The 18,962-nt window shown below is 42.3% G+C and overlaps 2 protein-coding genes and 1 long non-coding RNA gene across 4 annotated transcripts in view; all 3 read left to right on the top strand.

The window, feature by feature from the left end:
- The first annotated feature begins 979 nt into the window (after positions 1-979).
- LOC114454837 (uncharacterized) lies at positions 980-3,907 on the top strand. Its single transcript, XR_003672637.1, has 3 exons — positions 980-1,234; positions 1,297-1,520; positions 3,634-3,907. It is a non-coding gene; the product is annotated as an uncharacterized LOC114454837 (long non-coding RNA).
- Positions 3,908-3,940: 33 nt separating this feature from the next.
- On the top strand, positions 3,941-7,563 carry LOC114455042 (bone morphogenetic protein receptor type-2-like). Its single transcript, XM_028436046.1, has 7 exons — positions 3,941-3,991; positions 4,084-4,162; positions 4,249-4,406; positions 4,465-4,612; positions 6,699-6,893; positions 6,967-7,053; positions 7,358-7,563. Exons 1-7 carry the CDS (start codon positions 3,974-3,976, stop codon positions 7,561-7,563), a joined length of 891 nt encoding a protein of 296 aa, XP_028291847.1. The 5' UTR covers positions 3,941-3,973.
- An 8,518-nt stretch (positions 7,564-16,081) lies between these two features.
- ccdc141 (coiled-coil domain containing 141) overlaps positions 16,082-18,962 on the top strand; it is a 20,542-nt gene continuing 17,661 nt past the window's right edge. For both annotated transcript variants that reach the window (XM_028435603.1, XM_028435605.1), the window contains exons 1-2: positions 16,082-16,286; positions 16,349-16,572. In XM_028435603.1, the coding sequence (XP_028291404.1) occupies positions 16,489-16,572 (84 nt within the window). In that variant the 5' untranslated portion in view covers positions 16,082-16,286; positions 16,349-16,488. The remainder of the gene's footprint in view (positions 16,287-16,348; positions 16,573-18,962) is intronic.

The raw sequence follows: 18,962 nt of genomic DNA on the forward strand, positions 1-18,962 counted from the left end.
ACACTATAAGTAATTAATAAGTATTTATAACTTGTACAAATACAGTTCATAATAATATTAATAATAATAGAAAAAGGCTTCAGTATCACGATATTATCCAAAACCGTGATACTTTGTCTGGTATCGTATCGTGGTTACTCATTTTGGTATCGTGACCACTTTAGAACACAGATTGTGTATCAAGGTTAGAACAGCTGAGGGTCACACACTCAGACATCATGGTGGTCTCTCTCAGTGAATAATGATCCTCCTCCTGCAGGTGAACACATCTGGATTAACTCCCACCTCTGCCTGTAGTATGTTTGATACACTTTGTACTGTTTGTAATTTATCACCTGTAACCTTCATCATAACCAATAAAGATAATAAATAGATCATAACCAGTTAGTGACACAACATTTAAACACAACTTCACAACCACAGCTTAGCTAATGTTCATTAAAACTACAGGACATTATAGTGTGTCATCACTGAGTGAAGTGTTCACACACACACACACACACACACTATAATATGAGCAGTTATATGTGTGTGAAATCACAGGCTGGACAACATGTGATGTGTGTATAAAGTGATCATGTGATCACAGCATCATTAACAGTTTTACTGCATTACATCCACTGACCACTGGGGGCGCTACAGAGACTTTAGTGCTTTTCTCACTATTAACATTTACACATCATTTAATGCATTTATTAAAACAATTATTCCAAACTGTAAAACCACGTCACTATGTCAAAATGAATCATCTATTCCTCAAAAGCAAGTGTTTATATCAATGAAACTGTCTGTGTCATCAAAATGAGAAGTGATGACACCATCGTTTATGAACAAGATAGTCAAATTGCTGAGTCATGTTTTCAGTGATGGAGTGATACCAGCAGCAGGTGGAGGAAGATTAAACCGTTTTGGTGAATGAATAGTAAAATAAGATCTTCTTATACTTGAGTTTCCTGGTGAAGTTCAGCTGGTTGTAGAAGATGGAACCAGGAGAGACATGTTATCATCTGTGATCACTGTCCATCATAAGTCACGTCATTTTTAAAACCAATTTAAAGTTATGACAGACACAGTGTAGAGGAGCTCACACACTGACCCACCTATCAGAGCTGTGGGGGCGGAGTCAGCAGACCTCACTGGGTCTATATTTACCTTCAGCTCAGAGTCTCACACACACTTTAACACACATCACTGAGCCTGTAGACCTGCACCACCAGGACCAGGACTGGACCAGGTAGGAGCTCTGATGTCTGCATGTTCTGAGTGTCCCACACTCACAGCTTCATGTCCTAAAAGTCCCTCAGATCCAGGAGGAACTGCTCATCATAGGCTGAGCTCCACCTTCATCCTGGGACAGTCCCACCATCAGCAGGAGCTGAACAACATCTGGACCCAGAAAGATTGAGTACTTGAAGGAGGACAGTGAGGTTCTCTAGATGACCTGCAGAGAAACATGCACTGCCCTGAGCACCATCAGTGTGCAACATGCACACACACACATCAGCCTCTGTGTGCTGCAGGTACACACACACACACACACTGTTATGTGACTTTCATTTGTGTTTGTGTGGAGCTTCAATCATCTGTTCACATGCCAGCTCACTTTATAGCAGCAGTGTGTGTGTGTGTGTGTGTGTGTGTGTGTGTGTGTGTGTGGTCACGCGTTGTGTCTGTTTTAGTCCACATTCCATAGATACCCGATCATCCAGCAGCTCCACATCAGAGATTCTTCTTCTCTGCTCTACAAATCCACCATTATTAACATCACACACACACATTTACAAACAATCATTACATAATAATCATACCACTAGAAACTGAATGAACAGCTAAAAAAAACTGACTATAAACCACGGGGGGGGAGGGGGGGGGGGGGTTAATTTTTTGAACTGAAAGAATAGGTATCTGCTATTTTACAACTGTCCGTGAACGCATCGCATGTGTGAGCCAGTTCTGATTGGCTGTGTAGCGTGCGCCACACCATGTGGTTGGTTGGTGGAGTCGTACTAATGTAGGTTAACAGGTTCCTCTGCTGCAAACACAATGTTCTGTTTTCCAGGAGCCAATCACAGCGCTCCTCAGTGTTCAACATTTGTATGCAGAGCGCTGATTGGCTCCTAGGACATTCAGGACTGTTCTGATTGGCTGTGAAGGCAGCATGAGCAGCACATGCATTGAGCCTGAACAATGTGCTGCTCTCATGTCTCTGCTCACACACAATAAGCGCATCTCGCTGCGCGCAAAGCATGCTGGTCCAGGTCAAAGGTCAGGACTACCCAGCTCCCGCCTCGCTCGTATCATAAAACGTAAACATGGCCGAGTCTGACAAAGTTATTGAATATTTTGAGCGTTGTAAAGTGGATGTTTAAAAGAATATTGTAAGAGACGTGGACACGTTGTTACTGGGAAGAGGAAGAAAGAACTGGTGGCCCTCGCTTGGGCATTGTCATTTCAAAAACAAGCAGGAACGAGAGGCTGTCAACCTTGATTATAAATCTCTGCTTGAGATCGATGTTGACAGTTGATCCTGGGGGGGATCGGGGCATATTGTGGCGAGAAAGAAAAGGACGCCAACAAACCCCCGAAACCTGCTGGGTGAGAGACACCTCTCTAACATGTACACCACAATATAATATTTATATACTAGTTTACTAGTTAGCTTTAATGTAGTACAGTATATGTCAAACTTACTGATTTAATCCATTCGGCACGACGTTCTGGATCTTTTCTTTCAGTAGGAAATGGGATGAGTACGTATGGCGGGTCGCATATACATCGTGAGGTTCATTTATTGCACTCGTGAACGGGGCAAAACTCTTTCATCCACGTATTAATCCCACGTGTACGTTGGAACAGCCACGCACTGAACAATGGGACCCTTGTCCCATTGACACACACACACTAATGACTCACACACACACACTAATGACTCTCACACACACTAATGACTCACTCACACACACTAATGACTCACACACACACACTAATGACTCACACACACACACACTAATGACTCACACACACACACTAATGACTCACACACACTAATGACTCACACACACACACACTAATGACTCTGACACACACACACTAATGACTCACACACACACACTAATGACTCACACACACACACACACACACACTAATGACTCACACACACACTAATGACTCTGACACACACACACTAATGACTCACACACACACACTAATGACTCACACACACACACACACACTAATGACTCACACACACACTAATGACTCACACACACTAATTACTCACACACACTAATGACTCACACACACACTAATGACTCACACACACTAATTACTCACACACACTAATGACTCACACACACACTAATGACTCACACACACTAATGACTCACACACACTAATGACTCACACAAATGTTTGTTTGGTTAAAGTTGAACGAATGCTTTGATCTGATTTTGTTTTCAAATTAACTTCATTTCCTTTCATTTGTAAAGTGTGTTTTAAATCTTTGTTTTCATCGTAGTAAAGTGTTTATTGTATGTTTTCTGGTGTAAACTTTACTGCTGCTGCTAATGGGACTGTTCTCCTGCTCTCCAGCTGGTCCTTGACCTCCAGTGTTTGTGCTGTGGTTGTGTTCAGGGAGGAAGAGTGTGAGCTCTGAGGACAGGATGGAGGCGTCGGATGGAGAGCTTCAGCTGGAGGAGGTACCGAACCACGCCCAGACCCCCCCCCGCTGGGTGCCCTCTAACCCTCCTACTCTCTCTGTAGATGATTGGTCGAGGCCGTTACGGCGCTGTGTTTAGAGGCGTGTTGAACGAGCGCTGTGTTGCTGTTAAACTGTTTAACTCAGAGAACCGTCAGACATTCTTTAGGGAGCGGTTCCTCTACGGCCGGCTGCCCCCCCCACCACAACCTGGTCCACCTCCTCAGGGCCGGCCAACGCATAGGGGCCGATGGGCAGCCAGAGTTCATCATCGTTATGGAGTTCTACTCAAATGTGAGACACACACACACCACACACACACCACACACACTCTTTGACACTGTCCTGCGTGTGTGTGTGTGTGTGTGTGTGTGTGTGTGTGTCAGGGCTGTCTGTCCCAGTATCTGTCCGTCCACTCAGTGGACTGGTGGACCATGTGCCGAATGACTCATGGTGTCACCCTCGGTCTGTCCTTCCTCCATACAGAGCTACACACACCAGGTGTGTGTGTGTGCGTGTGCGTGTGTGTGTAACCCTGCTGGTGTCTTCAGGTGAGTCCAAAGTGGGCGTGGCCCACAGGGATGTGAGCAGCAGGAACATTCTGGTGAGATCTGACCTCAGCTGTGTCCTGTCTGACTTCAACCTGTCCATCAGCCTCAAGGACACACCCTGTTACCATGGAGACCAGCACACCCTGCCCATAGCCGAGGTCTGTGTGTGCGTGCGAGAGTGTTAGTGGGCATGGGGGACTAAGTGTGTGTGTCCAGGTGAGGTCAGTCCGGTACCTGTCTCCTGAGGTCCTGGGGGGGTCAGTGAACCTGAGGGACTGGGGGCGTGCTCTGAAGAAGGTGGACGTCTACGCCCTGGGTCTGATGTTCTGGGAGAGCTTTAGAAGGTGTTCAGACCTGTTCACAGGTAACACACACACACACACACACGCACACACACACGATGTTTAAACAACTAAATAGTAGGGATGTAACGATTCACTCAACTCCCGATACGATTCGATTCACGATACTGGGTTCACGATACGATTCTCTCACGATTTTTTCATTTACAAAATGGGACTGTAGACAAATTTAGAAAATACTGTATTATTTTCCTTATATTTTTCATTGTCAAAAGAATTCCTTGATAAACTATTCAAAACAATGCAATTTAACTAAAAATAAATCTTGAATGAAATAAATAAAGGAATAATACAATGAAAATGAAGCCTATTAATTTAAATTCTGGTTCTATAATAAACAATGCAAAACTACATAATAGTTCTTTTTCTTTTAAAAGTGCAACTGAAAATGTATTTTGTGCCTTAATAATTGGACTTTAAAAAAAAAAAAAGTCATTACACTGATTTACGTCATATTTGTTTGGACCAGCAGAGGGTGCTGGTAACACAGTGGTCGGTTGGCATGCAGATATCTTGCAGTGAAGAAGAGAAGCTATGCTAGCAGACAGAGCTATAGAAAAACGTGACTTTTACAGATATTCAAGTAATATTACAGATATTCTTTCGGTGCTAAAGGGGTAATGAATCATTTATTAACATGTTTAAGAGTAGAAGGCGGCCAGAAAGAAACTATTAGCAGACTCCGCCTGCCGCCTACACTTCCGGATAGCGCCCTCTGCTGGTTAAAAAAAAGTACTGCGATACATTTGTCAGAAAATTGATATCAACCGTGATACCTATGAATCGATTTTTAACTGCCTTACGATTAATCGTTACATCCCTACTAAATAGTGTTTATTATTTAACATAATGTGTAATATGAATAAATAAATATTATGATTACATTGTTTACAAAACACTAACTTATATTTAATTAAAATATATTCATGCTTTTCTGGATTTTTAGTAAATTTTCTTAAACAAATGTGTTTTTGTATTAAAATGAAAACATGACTTAGTCCAGAACATTCCAGAGAAATATAAACTGAACAGTGTAAAAATATTTATAATATCTGTAAATATCATGAAATAAACAGAACAACTGATGAAGATGATGATTTTAGTCTGAAATAGTTTTTTCTACATAACAGTTGATTAAGTTGGGTCAGACGATGCTATCTGTAGCAGCGCTTCTAGCCCCGCCCACATCCTCTACCACAGAGTGGTCGACTGTCACTACAATCATTTATCACTGACTTTGTCATTTGTCACTCATGGATTTATTATTGGTTCTGAACCCTGTCTGAGTGTCAGTGTGGATTGGAGCACTGTCTGCTCCAATAGGACCATTGTCCCTGCTAGCTGCTACATGTTAGCATTGATGCTAGCTGCTACATGTTAGCATTAAGGTGTTAGCTGCTACATGTTAGCATTGAGGTGCTAGCTGTTACATGTTTGCATTGAGGTACTAGCTGTTACTTGTTAGCATTGAGGTACTAGCTGGTACATGTTAGCATTGAGGTGCTAGCTGCTACATGTTAGATTGAGGTACTAGCTGTTACATGTTAGCATTGAGGTACTAGCTGCTACATGTTAGCATTAATGTGCTAGCTGTTACATGTTAGCATTGAGGTACTAGCATTGAGGTGCTAGCTGCTACATGCTAGCATTGAGGTGCTAACTGCTGCATGTTAGCATTGAGGTGCTAGCTGCTACATGTTAACATTTAGGTGTTAACTGCTACATGTTTTTCGCGGCGGTGTTAGCTGTTACATGTTAGCATTGAGGTGCTAGCTGCTACATGTTAGCATTAATGTGCTAGCTGTTACATGTTAGCATTGAGGTACTAGCTGGTACATGTTAGCATTGAGGTGCTAGCTGCTACATGTAGCATTGAGGTGCTAACTGCTGCATGTTAGCATTGAGGTGCTAGCTGCTACATGTTAACATTAGGTGTTAACTGCTACATGTTTTTCGCGGCGGTGTTAGCTGTTACATGTTAGCATTGGTGAAAGTTTTTGTTTTGTGCTGAACGTGAAGGTTTAAATCCTCTTCATGGACTAGGATCAGGCTTGGATTGATCATGAAAACAACCTTTAATGTCCACAGGTTCAGGTTCTGAAGGTCCACAGGTCTTCAGCCCTCCAGAATTAGCTGCAGGATTAGAAGGTTCAAATCCTGCTGGTCCACAGAGTCCAGGACCTGAGCCCCAGTCAGCTGACCTCACACCACGAGGACGGACCAATCCCAGGAGAGCTGAGCGACCCCGGTCCTTGGACCTGTCCTCTCCTGGTCTAGCCTTGGGTAGATGTTCTCCTCCTATCGTAGCTCCTGGTGCTGGAGGTATCAGATGTTCAAACTCTGCTCTTTTTCACAGATGTTCCTCTCAGTGCTTCAGCGGAGAAGATCAAACGTCGGGTCAAGACTCCGTACACTCTGAAGAAATGGCGTCCGGCCTCCTGGGGTTGTCTCCACTGATCAGGTTTTGAACTTTAACCTTCACCGAGCAGGGACCTTCAGGATGAACCAGTCCAAATCCAGCATGGCAGTGTTTTTGGTTGGGGGAGGAGCTACAGAGACAACGACCTCTGACCCTGACGGGATCACCTCCTTCTGACCCGGTGCTTGGACATGGGTCATGTGACCTCCTGTCTTCCTTTAAACTGAAACCTGGAGCTGGTCCAGGACCGCCTGTCAGAACCTGGACCTATTAAGGTCATGAAGAGACCTTATTGTTGTGGTGACCTGTGAACCGTGGTGTGCTGTAGATGTTTGTGAGTTAAAACAGGAGGATGGAGACCATGTGAATGTCAAAGATCACATTGAGACCACCCCTCAGAGGGTTCTCCTGGTTCTGCGTTGTGAGATTCTTCACCATAGCCACACCCCCTCTGACACTAAAGGTTTCTGTGAAGCTCCTGGTTCTGCAGATCACATGGAGTCCACGTCTCGTTCCCACGGCTATCCAGGTTAGCTCAGGTGGTTTCAAAGTCTTCCTGCTTTCTTGTTTCTCCTTGATCAGCATGGTCTTTAGTCCTCGGGTGTTGGACCTTGGTGCAAGTTGTTTAATGTCTTCTTGATGGTTGTGATGGTCTGGACCACGGTCAGGTCCAGCAGCTGTTTGTGTTCTGGCTGTGCTGGGCTATCAGTTGTACCTTTGGACCTTCATGGGTTCTGCTGCTGCTCGCAGGCTGTAGGAAACCTGAGGTCCTTGTGAGGAGCAGTGGTTGTAAAAGAAGAACACTAAACGTAGTCCAGGGAACATCCTCCTGAGAACCCTTCTGGTCTCTGGTCCTGGTCCTGCAGCTGATGTTGATGTGTGAGGATGTTACATTACTATTTCCATCCCTGAGGAGGTCAACCACAAACATTATCCCTGCACGGTCAGTCCTGTAGCGTGTCATTACTTCCTAGTGGTTCAACACAAGGAGAACATCTTTTCTTCTTCTGTCTTTCTGACATCTTGTCTCTTTAAGGCTTTCTAAGGGTGTGTTCACACCCACAGATCCTCTGATAGTCCTCCTGGTTTGGTTGGTGTGAACATAAACCAAGTCTAGAGTGGATCAAATAGGAGAATTCTAGAGTGATTGTTTCTGTGGCTCTCTGAGCGTTTCCATTCAAAGTCTAGAGTGATTAGGTTCACTGTGAACACAACCGCCTCAGAGCAGGTCAAACACAGGAAGTATCAGAGATGACGTAGAGCGCACGGCATTGTGGGTGATCAGGAGAACCGATGAGGGCCCAAACCAGAGCTTTAAAACCAGGAAAAAGAGGACAAAATGTTGCTGCTCCATTGTTATTTTTTTTTTTTCCAAAATATGTTTATTGGATTTTTGCTTTCAAAAACACAAGATATAATAGAACAGCAAAAACAAAAGCAGATCAAACAGAGAACAAACAAAAAACAAACAAACATTCCGGCTCAGTTTAGACAGGTGGGATAGTCGAACGTAGAGAAGAGAAAGATGCAGTTAAACATACTGTAGGGGTTGTCTTAGAGGTTCACACAGCACCTCTATAAAAAAGGGTGGAAATATCCATACCAATGTACGACATAAAAGGGTCCCAGATTTTGTGAAACACATCATCTTTATCATGTAATTTGCAGGTTAAGTAGTCCAGAGACACGTATTCCAATACTGTCCGATGCCACTGATCTTTGCATGGAGCTTTATAATCCAGTTCAGAAGGACACATTTCCTCGCACAAAATGTAAGCATTCTATAAAGTCTCCTTTCATATTTTCCAGTGATAGTGACATCAGATATTCCAAGTAACATGGTCAATGGATTACACTCTGTAGTAACAGAAAGTGAAAATATTTTCCCTAGTTCACATTTTACAACATACCAAAAATATTGTATTTTTGTACAGGCCCAATAACAATGTGTAAGAGTGCCCACTTCAATCTTACATTTGGGGCATAACGGAGAAAGGTCAGAATTAAATTTATGACGTAGGGAGGGAGAGATATGAACACGATGTAAAATTTTAAATTGTAGAGCTTTACTCGATTACAGACACTTAGGGAGTTAGCATTACTCCATACATCGTCCCAATCCTCATTACTAATTTACATTCCCAATTCTTTCTCCCACAGCCCTCGCAAATGGGAAATGTTAGTGTTTGAATACTCTTTAAGTATGTTATAAGATGACTTAATAGAGGTTTTAAACTTGGGTAAGAATATTTGCTTTTCAAAGTCAGAAACAGATTGGTCCGAAAGTAATGAAGTTTTCTTTTGAACATAATCTCTCACTTGCAAATAGCGGAAAAAATCCTGTCTCTTGATGTGATATTTATCAACCATTTGGTCAAAGGACAGCATAGAGGGTCCGTCCATTAAGTTTGAGAGAATAGAGATCCCTTTAGATTCCCAAACCCCAAATCCATAGTCAGTCGTTCCCGGTGGAAAGAAGAGGGTTATCACACAGAGGTGTAAATAAAGAAGTCAGTTGAGATCGCCCTTCCAATTTTTGAACTATGTTCCATGCCTTTACAGTGAGAATTGAAAGTGGATTTTACTGCAGGACAACTTCAGATTTTTGAACTTTTTAAGAAATAACAAATTCTTCAAAGGGAATTTGGACATGGAGCCTCTATATTCAGCCAGAGAGAGACAGGATTCTGAACCCAGTCAGCTGCAGCACGCATGTGAGCGCTGAGCTGATATTTCCTTATGTCTGGGAGGTCGAGGCCTCCTTTGAGGATGGAAGGCATAGTGTGGAGATTTTTAAACGTGGTTTCCTTCCAGCCCAGATGAATGAGCTCATCCATCCATTCAAAGTTTTTATTGTCTTATGTGTGAAAAGAATTGGGATCATCTGAATCGGATATAACAGTCGGGGCAGGACATTCATCTTCAGGAGCGAGACACGGCCCAACCAGGAAAGGGGCAAATTTTTCCATCTCTCAAAGTCCAGTTTAATACGATCAAAGAGGGGAATAAAATTACATTTATACATTCTATCAAAGTTGGGTACTACTTTGATCCCTAAATATTTAAATCCTTCTGGTGACCACATGAAAGGGAATGGAGAGGGGATTTTAGGTTTTTCTTTTAAAGTGCCCAAAGGCATAACCTCTGATTTGTTAAAATTTATTTTGTATCCTGAGATGGCACTGAATCTACTGATGGTCTCAACAAGAGAGGGAATGGACACCTCAGGCCTAGTCAAGAAAATAAGGACATCATCCGCGTACAAAGTAATCTTATGATGCCTCTCACCGATAGCTATACCGTGTATGTCCGTATTGACTCGCACAGCTTCCGCTAAAGGCTCGATGGCTAAGGAAAAAAAGCAGCGGGGAGAGGGGACAGCCCTGGCGTGTACCCCTCCGAACCTGAAAGCTGGGAGACCGCAGACCGTTTGTTAGGACCGCCGAGCAAGGGCTACTATAGAGAAAGCTTAATCCAATTTATAAATGTGCTACCCAAACCAAATTTATTTAAGGTGTAAAACAGAAAAGGCCATTCGACACGATCAAATGCCTTTTCAGCATCAAGAGAGGCAACCAGACCATGCATTGACTTTTGTTGAAAAATTTGTATCACGTTCAGCAACCTACGCATGTTATTGTATGAATTGCGGCCCCTAATGAAGCAAGGGGAGTAGTCCTTCCAGACGTTTCGCTAGCACCTTCGAGAGAATTCTCAAATCGACATTTAATAGAGAGATTGGCCGATACGAAGCACAATCTTCAGGTGGTTTTTCCTTTTTGAGAATTAGTGAAATATTGGCTTCCCTCAAAGACGCAGGCAATAGGCCTTTTACAAATGAATCATTATACATATTTAGAAGTGGATCTACTAATACATCTAAAAATTCTTTATAGAATTCGGAACTGAGTCCGTCAGGTCCTGCCGCCTTCCTAGACTGTAATCCTTTAATAGCATCCAAAACTTCTTTCCTAGATATTGGAGAGTCTAAGGAAGATTTTTGATCCTCTGTTAATGTAGGAAGATCGAGATGTGAGAAAAAGCTATCCATTAAACCAGAATTATTAGTATGCAACTGTGAATTATATAGTGTCTCATAGAAATTTCTAAATGTATCATTAATTTTTGCTCTGTCGAAAAATTGCATGCCATTTACATCTTTAATTGAAGAAATATTTGAGAGTCTGCCTTTTTTTTTGTTAATAGGCCAATATCTGCCTGGCTTATCGCCATGTTCATATAATTTTTGTCTAGCGAATCTCATTTTCCGTTCTGCTTCATTTGTTAACAAACAGTCTAGTGCGGATCGAAGAGCAGAGATCTCTTTGAGTTTGCCATTTGAAGATTTAATGAGGTAGTCTTGTTCAGCTTTCTTTAATTTAGATTCTAATATAATTCTGTTTCTGTTTGTCTTCGTCGTTTACTTTTAGTGTAGGAGGTAATTAGGCCTCTGGAGTAAGCTTTAGATGTCTCCCATAACAATGATGGGTTGTCTGTGGACGCTGCATTGATTGAAAAAAACTGTTTGAATTCCTCCACAAAAAATGAAGCAAATTTTTTATCATATAATATTGAGGAATTGAAATGCCACCTACTGGTCCGATCAGACATACCCCCAATACTACACTCAATAAAGACGGCAGCGTGGCCAGATATAAACTATACTACCTATAGAACTTGATGTGATAGATGGCAATAAGGATTTGGGCACAAAAAAATAGTCTATCCGAGTATAGCATGTATGTACCTTTGAAAAAAAAGTAAATTCCTTATCTGTCAGGTGTTGTGCCCTCCACACATCTACAAATGCCAGCTCTTCGCATAGCTTTGAAATTAATTTAGCTTGGGGTAGTAAGTGTTGCTTACCTGCTGGGGATTTGTCCATTAGTGGATTTAAATGGCAATTAAAATCTCCCCCAACAACTAAATTCCTAATATTAAGATTAACTAATTTTTGTGAAAGCAGAAACCACGTAGCCCCCCGGTTGTCCAGGGGGGCAGTACAAACTCATAAATGCAACTTCCTCTCCATATAAGATGCCCCTCACAATCACATAACGCCCTCCTGTGTCCTTAATACAGTCTGCCAGTATAAAAGGCACATTTTTCTTGATTAGAATTGCTACAGCCCTACTCCTGGATGAGAAAGAGGAGGAATAAACATATCGAAAGACACCCTGCTGTAATTTAGCATGTTCTTTATCATCTAAGTGTGTTTCTTGTAGCAAGGCTATATGAACCTGTTCCCTCCTCAGATAATTCAAGACCTTTCTCCGTTTGATTGGCGTGTGAATGCCATTCACATTCCAAGTACATATTTTCAGTGTCGACATGGTATTAATTATTCACTTATATAAAACACACATTATTTTAAACACTATCCCATAATATTGTCTATTTGTAAAAGTATTCAACAGAACCGGCCGGAAAAACACATTACGAACACCAAAACAAATGGAAAAGAAAGAAAAACTGCCAAACATTGGCAAAGAACAAAATACACTATTAATCTCCTAATCTGTAGGAGCACAAGTGTAAGGGTTTCCTGGCAACAAGAGTAAGCTCTTATAATAACAAAGAAATAAAACCTAGCTTACAAAAGGAGTATTGATATTAGAAATACGACCCACTGTTGTCGAACAAATGCTTACGTATGAATAGTCGTTTCAGTCATTTTAATGCGTGTGAAATATGTCAGCGTGCAGCAGACTGCTACTCACAGAAATACGGAGGTAGCTCACGAGCATCATGGAGACACGTTTTAGTCCGGAGAGTTCTCAACCTCAGATTGTTCCAGAGAGTCCAGGTATTTATCCACATCAGCCGGATTCGAGAAAACTCCGGTGGTCCCACGATGAGTCACCTTGAGTAGGGCGGGGTACAGCATCCTGTATACAGCCCCCACAGACTTCAAGCGTTTCTTCACCATATCGAAACCTTTACGTTTACGAACCACCGCGGCTGAGAAATCTTGAAAAAACATCACTGTTGCATCGCCATGTTTCAGTGGCTGCTTCTTCTTACTTTTCTCCCACGACGCGGTCATAATCTTTTGCTTATCCTGGTAGTTGTGAAGTCTCACCACGACCGGACGCGGTCTCTGGTCCCGGGCTGTGAGCGGTCCTGTGCGGTGTGCTCTCTCCACTTTGATGCGGCCCGTCTTCGTCTCGATATTCAAAAGTTTGGGGAGCCAACTCTCAAAAAACAGCGTGGGATCGCCGCCCTCCGCCCGCTCTTGGATGTTAAGAATTTGGATGTTCTTGCGTTTGCCTCGGTTCTCCAGACTATCGGCGTATTCCAACAGCGGTGCCACCTTTTCTCCAGCGACTTAACCTTGACGTGTATGGGCGCAGAGGCATCCTCTATGGCCGAGATCCGCGTCTCGGCCTCGTTAATGTGCGTCTCGTGACTCTGCAGCTGTTCCTGCTGAGACTGCAGGAGCTGGGAGATTGGCTCAAACTTGTCTTCAAAAACTTTAGTCAGGTTTGCTGTTACGGCACGAATCACCTCCTGAAGTGCCGGAGTCATAGCCTCTGTGTCGCTAGCAGGAATGTTAGCCTCGTCATTAGCCTCACTGTTGGAAGCTCCAGCTGCGTCAGACACAGGGCTTTTATAGCGTAGCCTGCCGTCAGACTGCCTTAAAAAGTAGCTATTGATGCTCATTGTAAGTTTAGGCAATGCAAAAATTACAGTCTTGCTGCTAATAAGTGGGTTTTAAGATAAAAATCGTGAAATTCTGCGCTGGTACTCCCAAGCCCGACTTTACTTCACGCCGCCATTTGAAAACCGCTGCTCCATTGTTGAATGTTGGTAAAGAACAAATAGAGAAGGAAGAAGTTTGTGAACTGGTTCCAGTAAGTGGTTACAGACAAACCAAGGAGATGAAATGATCAGCTGTTCTCCACTCATTCAGACCCAGTCCACCACTGAAAACAGTCTAAGGCTTAGGGTTAGTGAATACAGGCCCAGATGTTCCAGAACTAAAAGCACAGACTCAGATGAACTTGTTCCTGGTCCTGATTGGTCAACGGAGAGTTTTGGTTCCTGCTCTGTTGTGGGCGTGTCCCTAAAAAGTAGGCGTGGTGTACAGATGGAGCAGAGATTAGAACACACTATAGTTGCACGATACCCATGATACACACGGTACGTGTACGGTGCCACATTGTAACGGTTCCTACTATACTATAAATACTACACAACGGTACTACCGTGGATTACGATACTACCGGTACCAGTTTCTGCTACATAGCGGTTGTCTCTACTCTCCTCCTGGCTTCTCTCTGCACAGTCTAAACTCACTGCTCACTATTCACTTGAAAACATATCAACATGGCAACCGCTGCCCGTCTGTAGCTGATTGGCTGTTCGTGTGTTTCTGCCGGCACTAAACGACGGAACTGAAGACAGCTCTGCTTCAACAGAAACTCACTTCAAAACAAAGAACAAGCTAAAGTTCTGTTTCACCTGGACACGTGTATGGTTTACAGTCACAAACACCAGAGAACACATGGTAGAAACACCACTAGTCTGTGGTGGTGGCGTCGTCAGTGGCATCACCAATTTTACTCATAAAAACCAAACTCCAATCGTTCCATTTGGAACTATTTTATCATTAAGCGAGGTAGAGACGGTAAAACAATAGCAGATCTACTGTGCAGGCGCTGTCACCAGCTATAAGAGCCAAAGGAGGAACACTTTTTTGTTTTTTTCCACACGGATTATTTTTTACAGAGATATTTACAATGTACAAACAACATTTACAAAATACACACAAATATAGGGAATCAGTTTCTGTTGATTGTATTTTATTTTAGAAGAATTATTATTATTATTGTCAATTAGATTTTTTTTAAAGACAGTGATTTTATTATCCCAAGTTGATTATTTATATTAGTTAAACATAAATTAATTTGCAAAAGAAACTGAATTATTATTTTTTAATTTCAACCATATAAATCTTCATTTATTAGTTTTTTTTATTGCTTATATTCTTTTGTTCATGTACTATTATCATGCACCAAACAACACTATAAGTAATTAATAAGTATTTATAACTTGTACAAATACAGTTCATAATAATATTAATAATAATAGAAAAAGGCTTCAGTATCACGATATTATCCAAAACCGTGATACTTTGTCTGGTATCGTATCGTGGTTACTCATTTTGGTATCGTGACCACTTTAGAACACAGATTGTGTATCAAGGTTAGAACAGCTGAGGGTCACACACTCAGACATCATGGTGGTCTCTCTCAGTGAATAATGATCCTCCTCCTGCAGGTGAACACATCTGGATTAACTCCCACCTCTGCCTGTAGTATGTTTGATACACTTTGTACTGTTGTAATTTATCACCTGTAACCTTCATCATAACCAATAAAGATAATAAATAGATCATAACCAGTTAGTGACACAACATTTAAACACAACTTCACAACCACAGCTTAGCTAATGTTCATTAAAACTACAGGACATTATAGTGTGTCATCACTGAGTGAAGTGTTCACACACACACACACACACACACTATAATATGAGCAGTTATATGTGTGTGAAATCACAGGCTGGACAACATGTGATGTGTGTATAAAGTGATCATGTGATCACAGCATCATTAACAGTTTTACTGCATTACATCCACTGACCACTGGGGGCGCTACAGAGACTTTAGTGCTTTTCTCACTATTAACATTTACACATCATTTAATGCATTTATTAAAACAATTATTCCAAACTGTAAAACCACGTCACTATGTCAAAATGAATCATCTATTCCTCAAAAGCAAGTGTTTATATCAATGAAACTGTCTGTGTCATCAAAATGAGAAGTGATGACACCATCGTTTATGAACAAGATAGTCAAATTGCTGAGTCATGTTTTCAGTGATGGAGTGATACCAGCAGCAGGTGGAGGAAGATTAAACCGTTTTGGTGAATGAATAGTAAAATAAGATCTTCTTATACTTGAGTTTCCTGGTGAAGTTCAGCTTGTTGTAGAAGATGGAACCAGGAGAGACATGTTATCATCTGTGATCACTGTCCATCATAAGTCACGTCATTTTTAAAACCAATTTAAAGTTATGACAGACACAGTGTAGAGGAGCTCACACACTGACCCACCTATCAGAGCTGTGGGGGCGGAGTCAGCAGACCTCACTGGGTCTATATTTACCTTCAGCTCAGAGTCTCACACACACTTTAACACACATCACTGAGCCTGTAGACCTGCACCACCAGGACCAGGACTGGACCAGGTAGGAGCTCTGATGTCTGCATGTTCTGAGTGTCCCACACTCACAGCTTCATGTCCTAAAAGTCCCTCAGATCCAGGAGGAACTGCTCATCATAGGCTGAGCTCCACCTTCATCCTGGGACAGTCCCACCATCAGCAGGAGCTGAACAACATCTGGACCCAGAAAGATTGAGTACTTGAAGGAGGACAGTGAGGTTCTCTAGATGACCTGCAGAGAAACATGCACTGCCCTGAGCACCATCAGTGTGCAACATGCACACACACACATCAGCCTCTGTGTGCTGCAGGTACACACACACACACACACTGTTATGTGACTTTCATTTGTGTTTGTGTGGAGCTTCAATCATCTGTTCACATGCCAGCTCACTTTATAGCAGCAGTGTGTGTGTGTGTGTGTGTGTGTGTGTGTGTGTGTGTGTGTGGTCACGCGTTGTGTCTGTTTTTAGTCCACATTCCATAGATACCCGATCATCCAGCAGCTCCACATCAGAGATTCTTCTTCTCTGCTCTACAAATCCACCATTATTAACATCACACACACACATTTACACACAATCATTACATAATAATCATACCACTAGAAACTGAATGAACAGCTAAAAAAAACTGACTATAAACCACGGGGGGGGAGGGGGGGGGGGGGTTAATTTTTTGAACTGAAAGAATAGGTATCTGCTATTTTACAACTGTCCGTGAACGCATCGCATGTGTGAGCCAGTTCTGATTGGCTGTGTAGCGTGCGCCACACCATGTGGTTGGTTGGTGGAGTCGTACTAATGTAGGTTAACAGGTTCCTCTGCTGCAAACACAATGTTCTGTTTTCCAGGAGCCAATCACAGCGCTCCTCAGTGTTCAACATTTGTATGCAGAGCGCTGATTGGCTCCTAGGACATTCAGGACTGTTCTGATTGGCTGTGAAGGCAGCATGAGCAGCACATGGCATTGAGCCTGAACAATGTGCTGCTCTCATGTCTCTGCTCACACACAATAAGCGCATCTCGCTGCGCGCAAAGCATGCTGGTCCAGGTCAAAGGTCAGGACTACCCAGCTCCCGCCTCGCTCGTATCATAAAACGTAAACATGGCCGAGTCTGACAAAGTTATTGAATATTTTGAGCGTTGTAAAGTGGATGTTTTAAAAGAATATTGTAAGAGACGTGGACACGTTGTTACTGGGAAGAGGAAGAAAGAACTGGTGGCCCTCGCTTGGGCATTGTCATTTCAAAAACAGCAGGAACGAGAGGCTGTCAACCTTGATTATAAATCTCTGCTTGAGATCGATGTTGACAGTTGATCCTGGGGGGGATCGGGCATATTGTGGCGAGAAAGAAAAGGACGCCAACAAACCCCCGAAACCTGCTGGGTGAGAGACACCTCTCTAACATGTACACCACAATATAATATTTATATACTAGTTTACTAGTTAGCTTTAATGTAGTACAGTATATGTCAAACTTACTGATTTAATCCATTCGGCACGACGTTCTGGATCTTTTCTTTCAGTAGGAAATGGGATGAGTACGTATGGCGGGTCGCATATACATCGTGAGGTTCATTTATTGCACTCGTGAACGGGGCAAAACTCTTTCATCCACGTATTAATCCCACGTGTACCGTTGGAACAGCCACGCACTGAACAATGGGACCCTGGCATATTGCCTTAAAACAACCTTAAGCAAAGTAAATGCCTAAAAGTCCGTATACGTAGCCGGTTGTTCCGCTAGACAGGGGCTTTGTTGACACGCTGGGTAGTCGTGAACTCTGACCCGGATATATTGACCCGGGAATCGCACATGCGTACTGATAATGCTCCATCCATCCAGATCTACTATACAGTAGATCTATTAGGGCTGTAACGATACACAAACATCACGCTTCGATACGTACCTCGATTTTGAGGTCACAGTTCGATTCATTTTCGGTACAGTTTGGAACAAAATGCAAAACATAAATTACTTGTTTATTCAAAACTTTAGTTAACCAACAATGTATTTAACATTATACAGAATATGAAAATAAAGTTAAAAAAATACAATACTGTTATAAAGTGCTGCCTGGTAATAATAATATTCTGAAACAAAAAATACATAAAATATAATAAAATAATCTCTTCACAGCTTATTAACAGCTTTTATCTGCTGATATAAAAACTCTGATGACAGTTGTTACAGTTTTGATCAGATCTGAATGACTAGGAGAGGCTGTTTAAATGCTGAGTCAGCTGTGTTTACACTGAGGACGTTTTCTAATCACAGTGATTTTCACACTTTCACTGAGTTAACATGTTCGTCATGTTTCCAGAAATATACATGATCTCATCTGAACAATGTCAGCACACTGTCCTCGTTTTATCCTCTGCTCTTTCTATGTTACAGTATTTCACCTGGAAAAGTGTTCCTAAGCTAGACTTTAGCGACAGGGGAGGGGCCTCCACCTCTGGTTTCTTGCTAGCATTAGCCATGTGCATGTAGCTGCAGGTAGAAGTAAACACACGCAACTTCCGTTCTGTTCCGGGAACTCACCTGTGCACAACCCTGTACCTGAACCCAACGTCCTGTACTGTAACGGTTCAATACAAATACATGTATTGTTACACCCTTAATATCTATCTATGTATCTATACATCTATACATCTATCTATCTATCTATCTATACATCTATACATCTATACATCT

Source organism: Gouania willdenowi, chromosome 21 (assembly GCF_900634775.1).
Source record: "Gouania willdenowi chromosome 21, fGouWil2.1, whole genome shotgun sequence".
NCBI classification, from domain to species: Eukaryota; Metazoa; Chordata; class Actinopteri; order Blenniiformes; family Gobiesocidae; genus Gouania; species Gouania willdenowi.

Coding starts and splice junctions, on each gene's coding strand:
- LOC114455042 (XM_028436046.1), top strand. Junction 4,407..4,464: donor ACACCCTGCCCATAGCCGAG/GTCTGTGTGTGC, acceptor GTGTGTGTCCAG/GTGAGGTCAGTCCGGTACCT. Junction 4,613..6,698: donor GTGTTCAGACCTGTTCACAG/GTAACACACACA, acceptor TAATGTCCACAG/GTTCAGGTTCTGAAGGTCCA.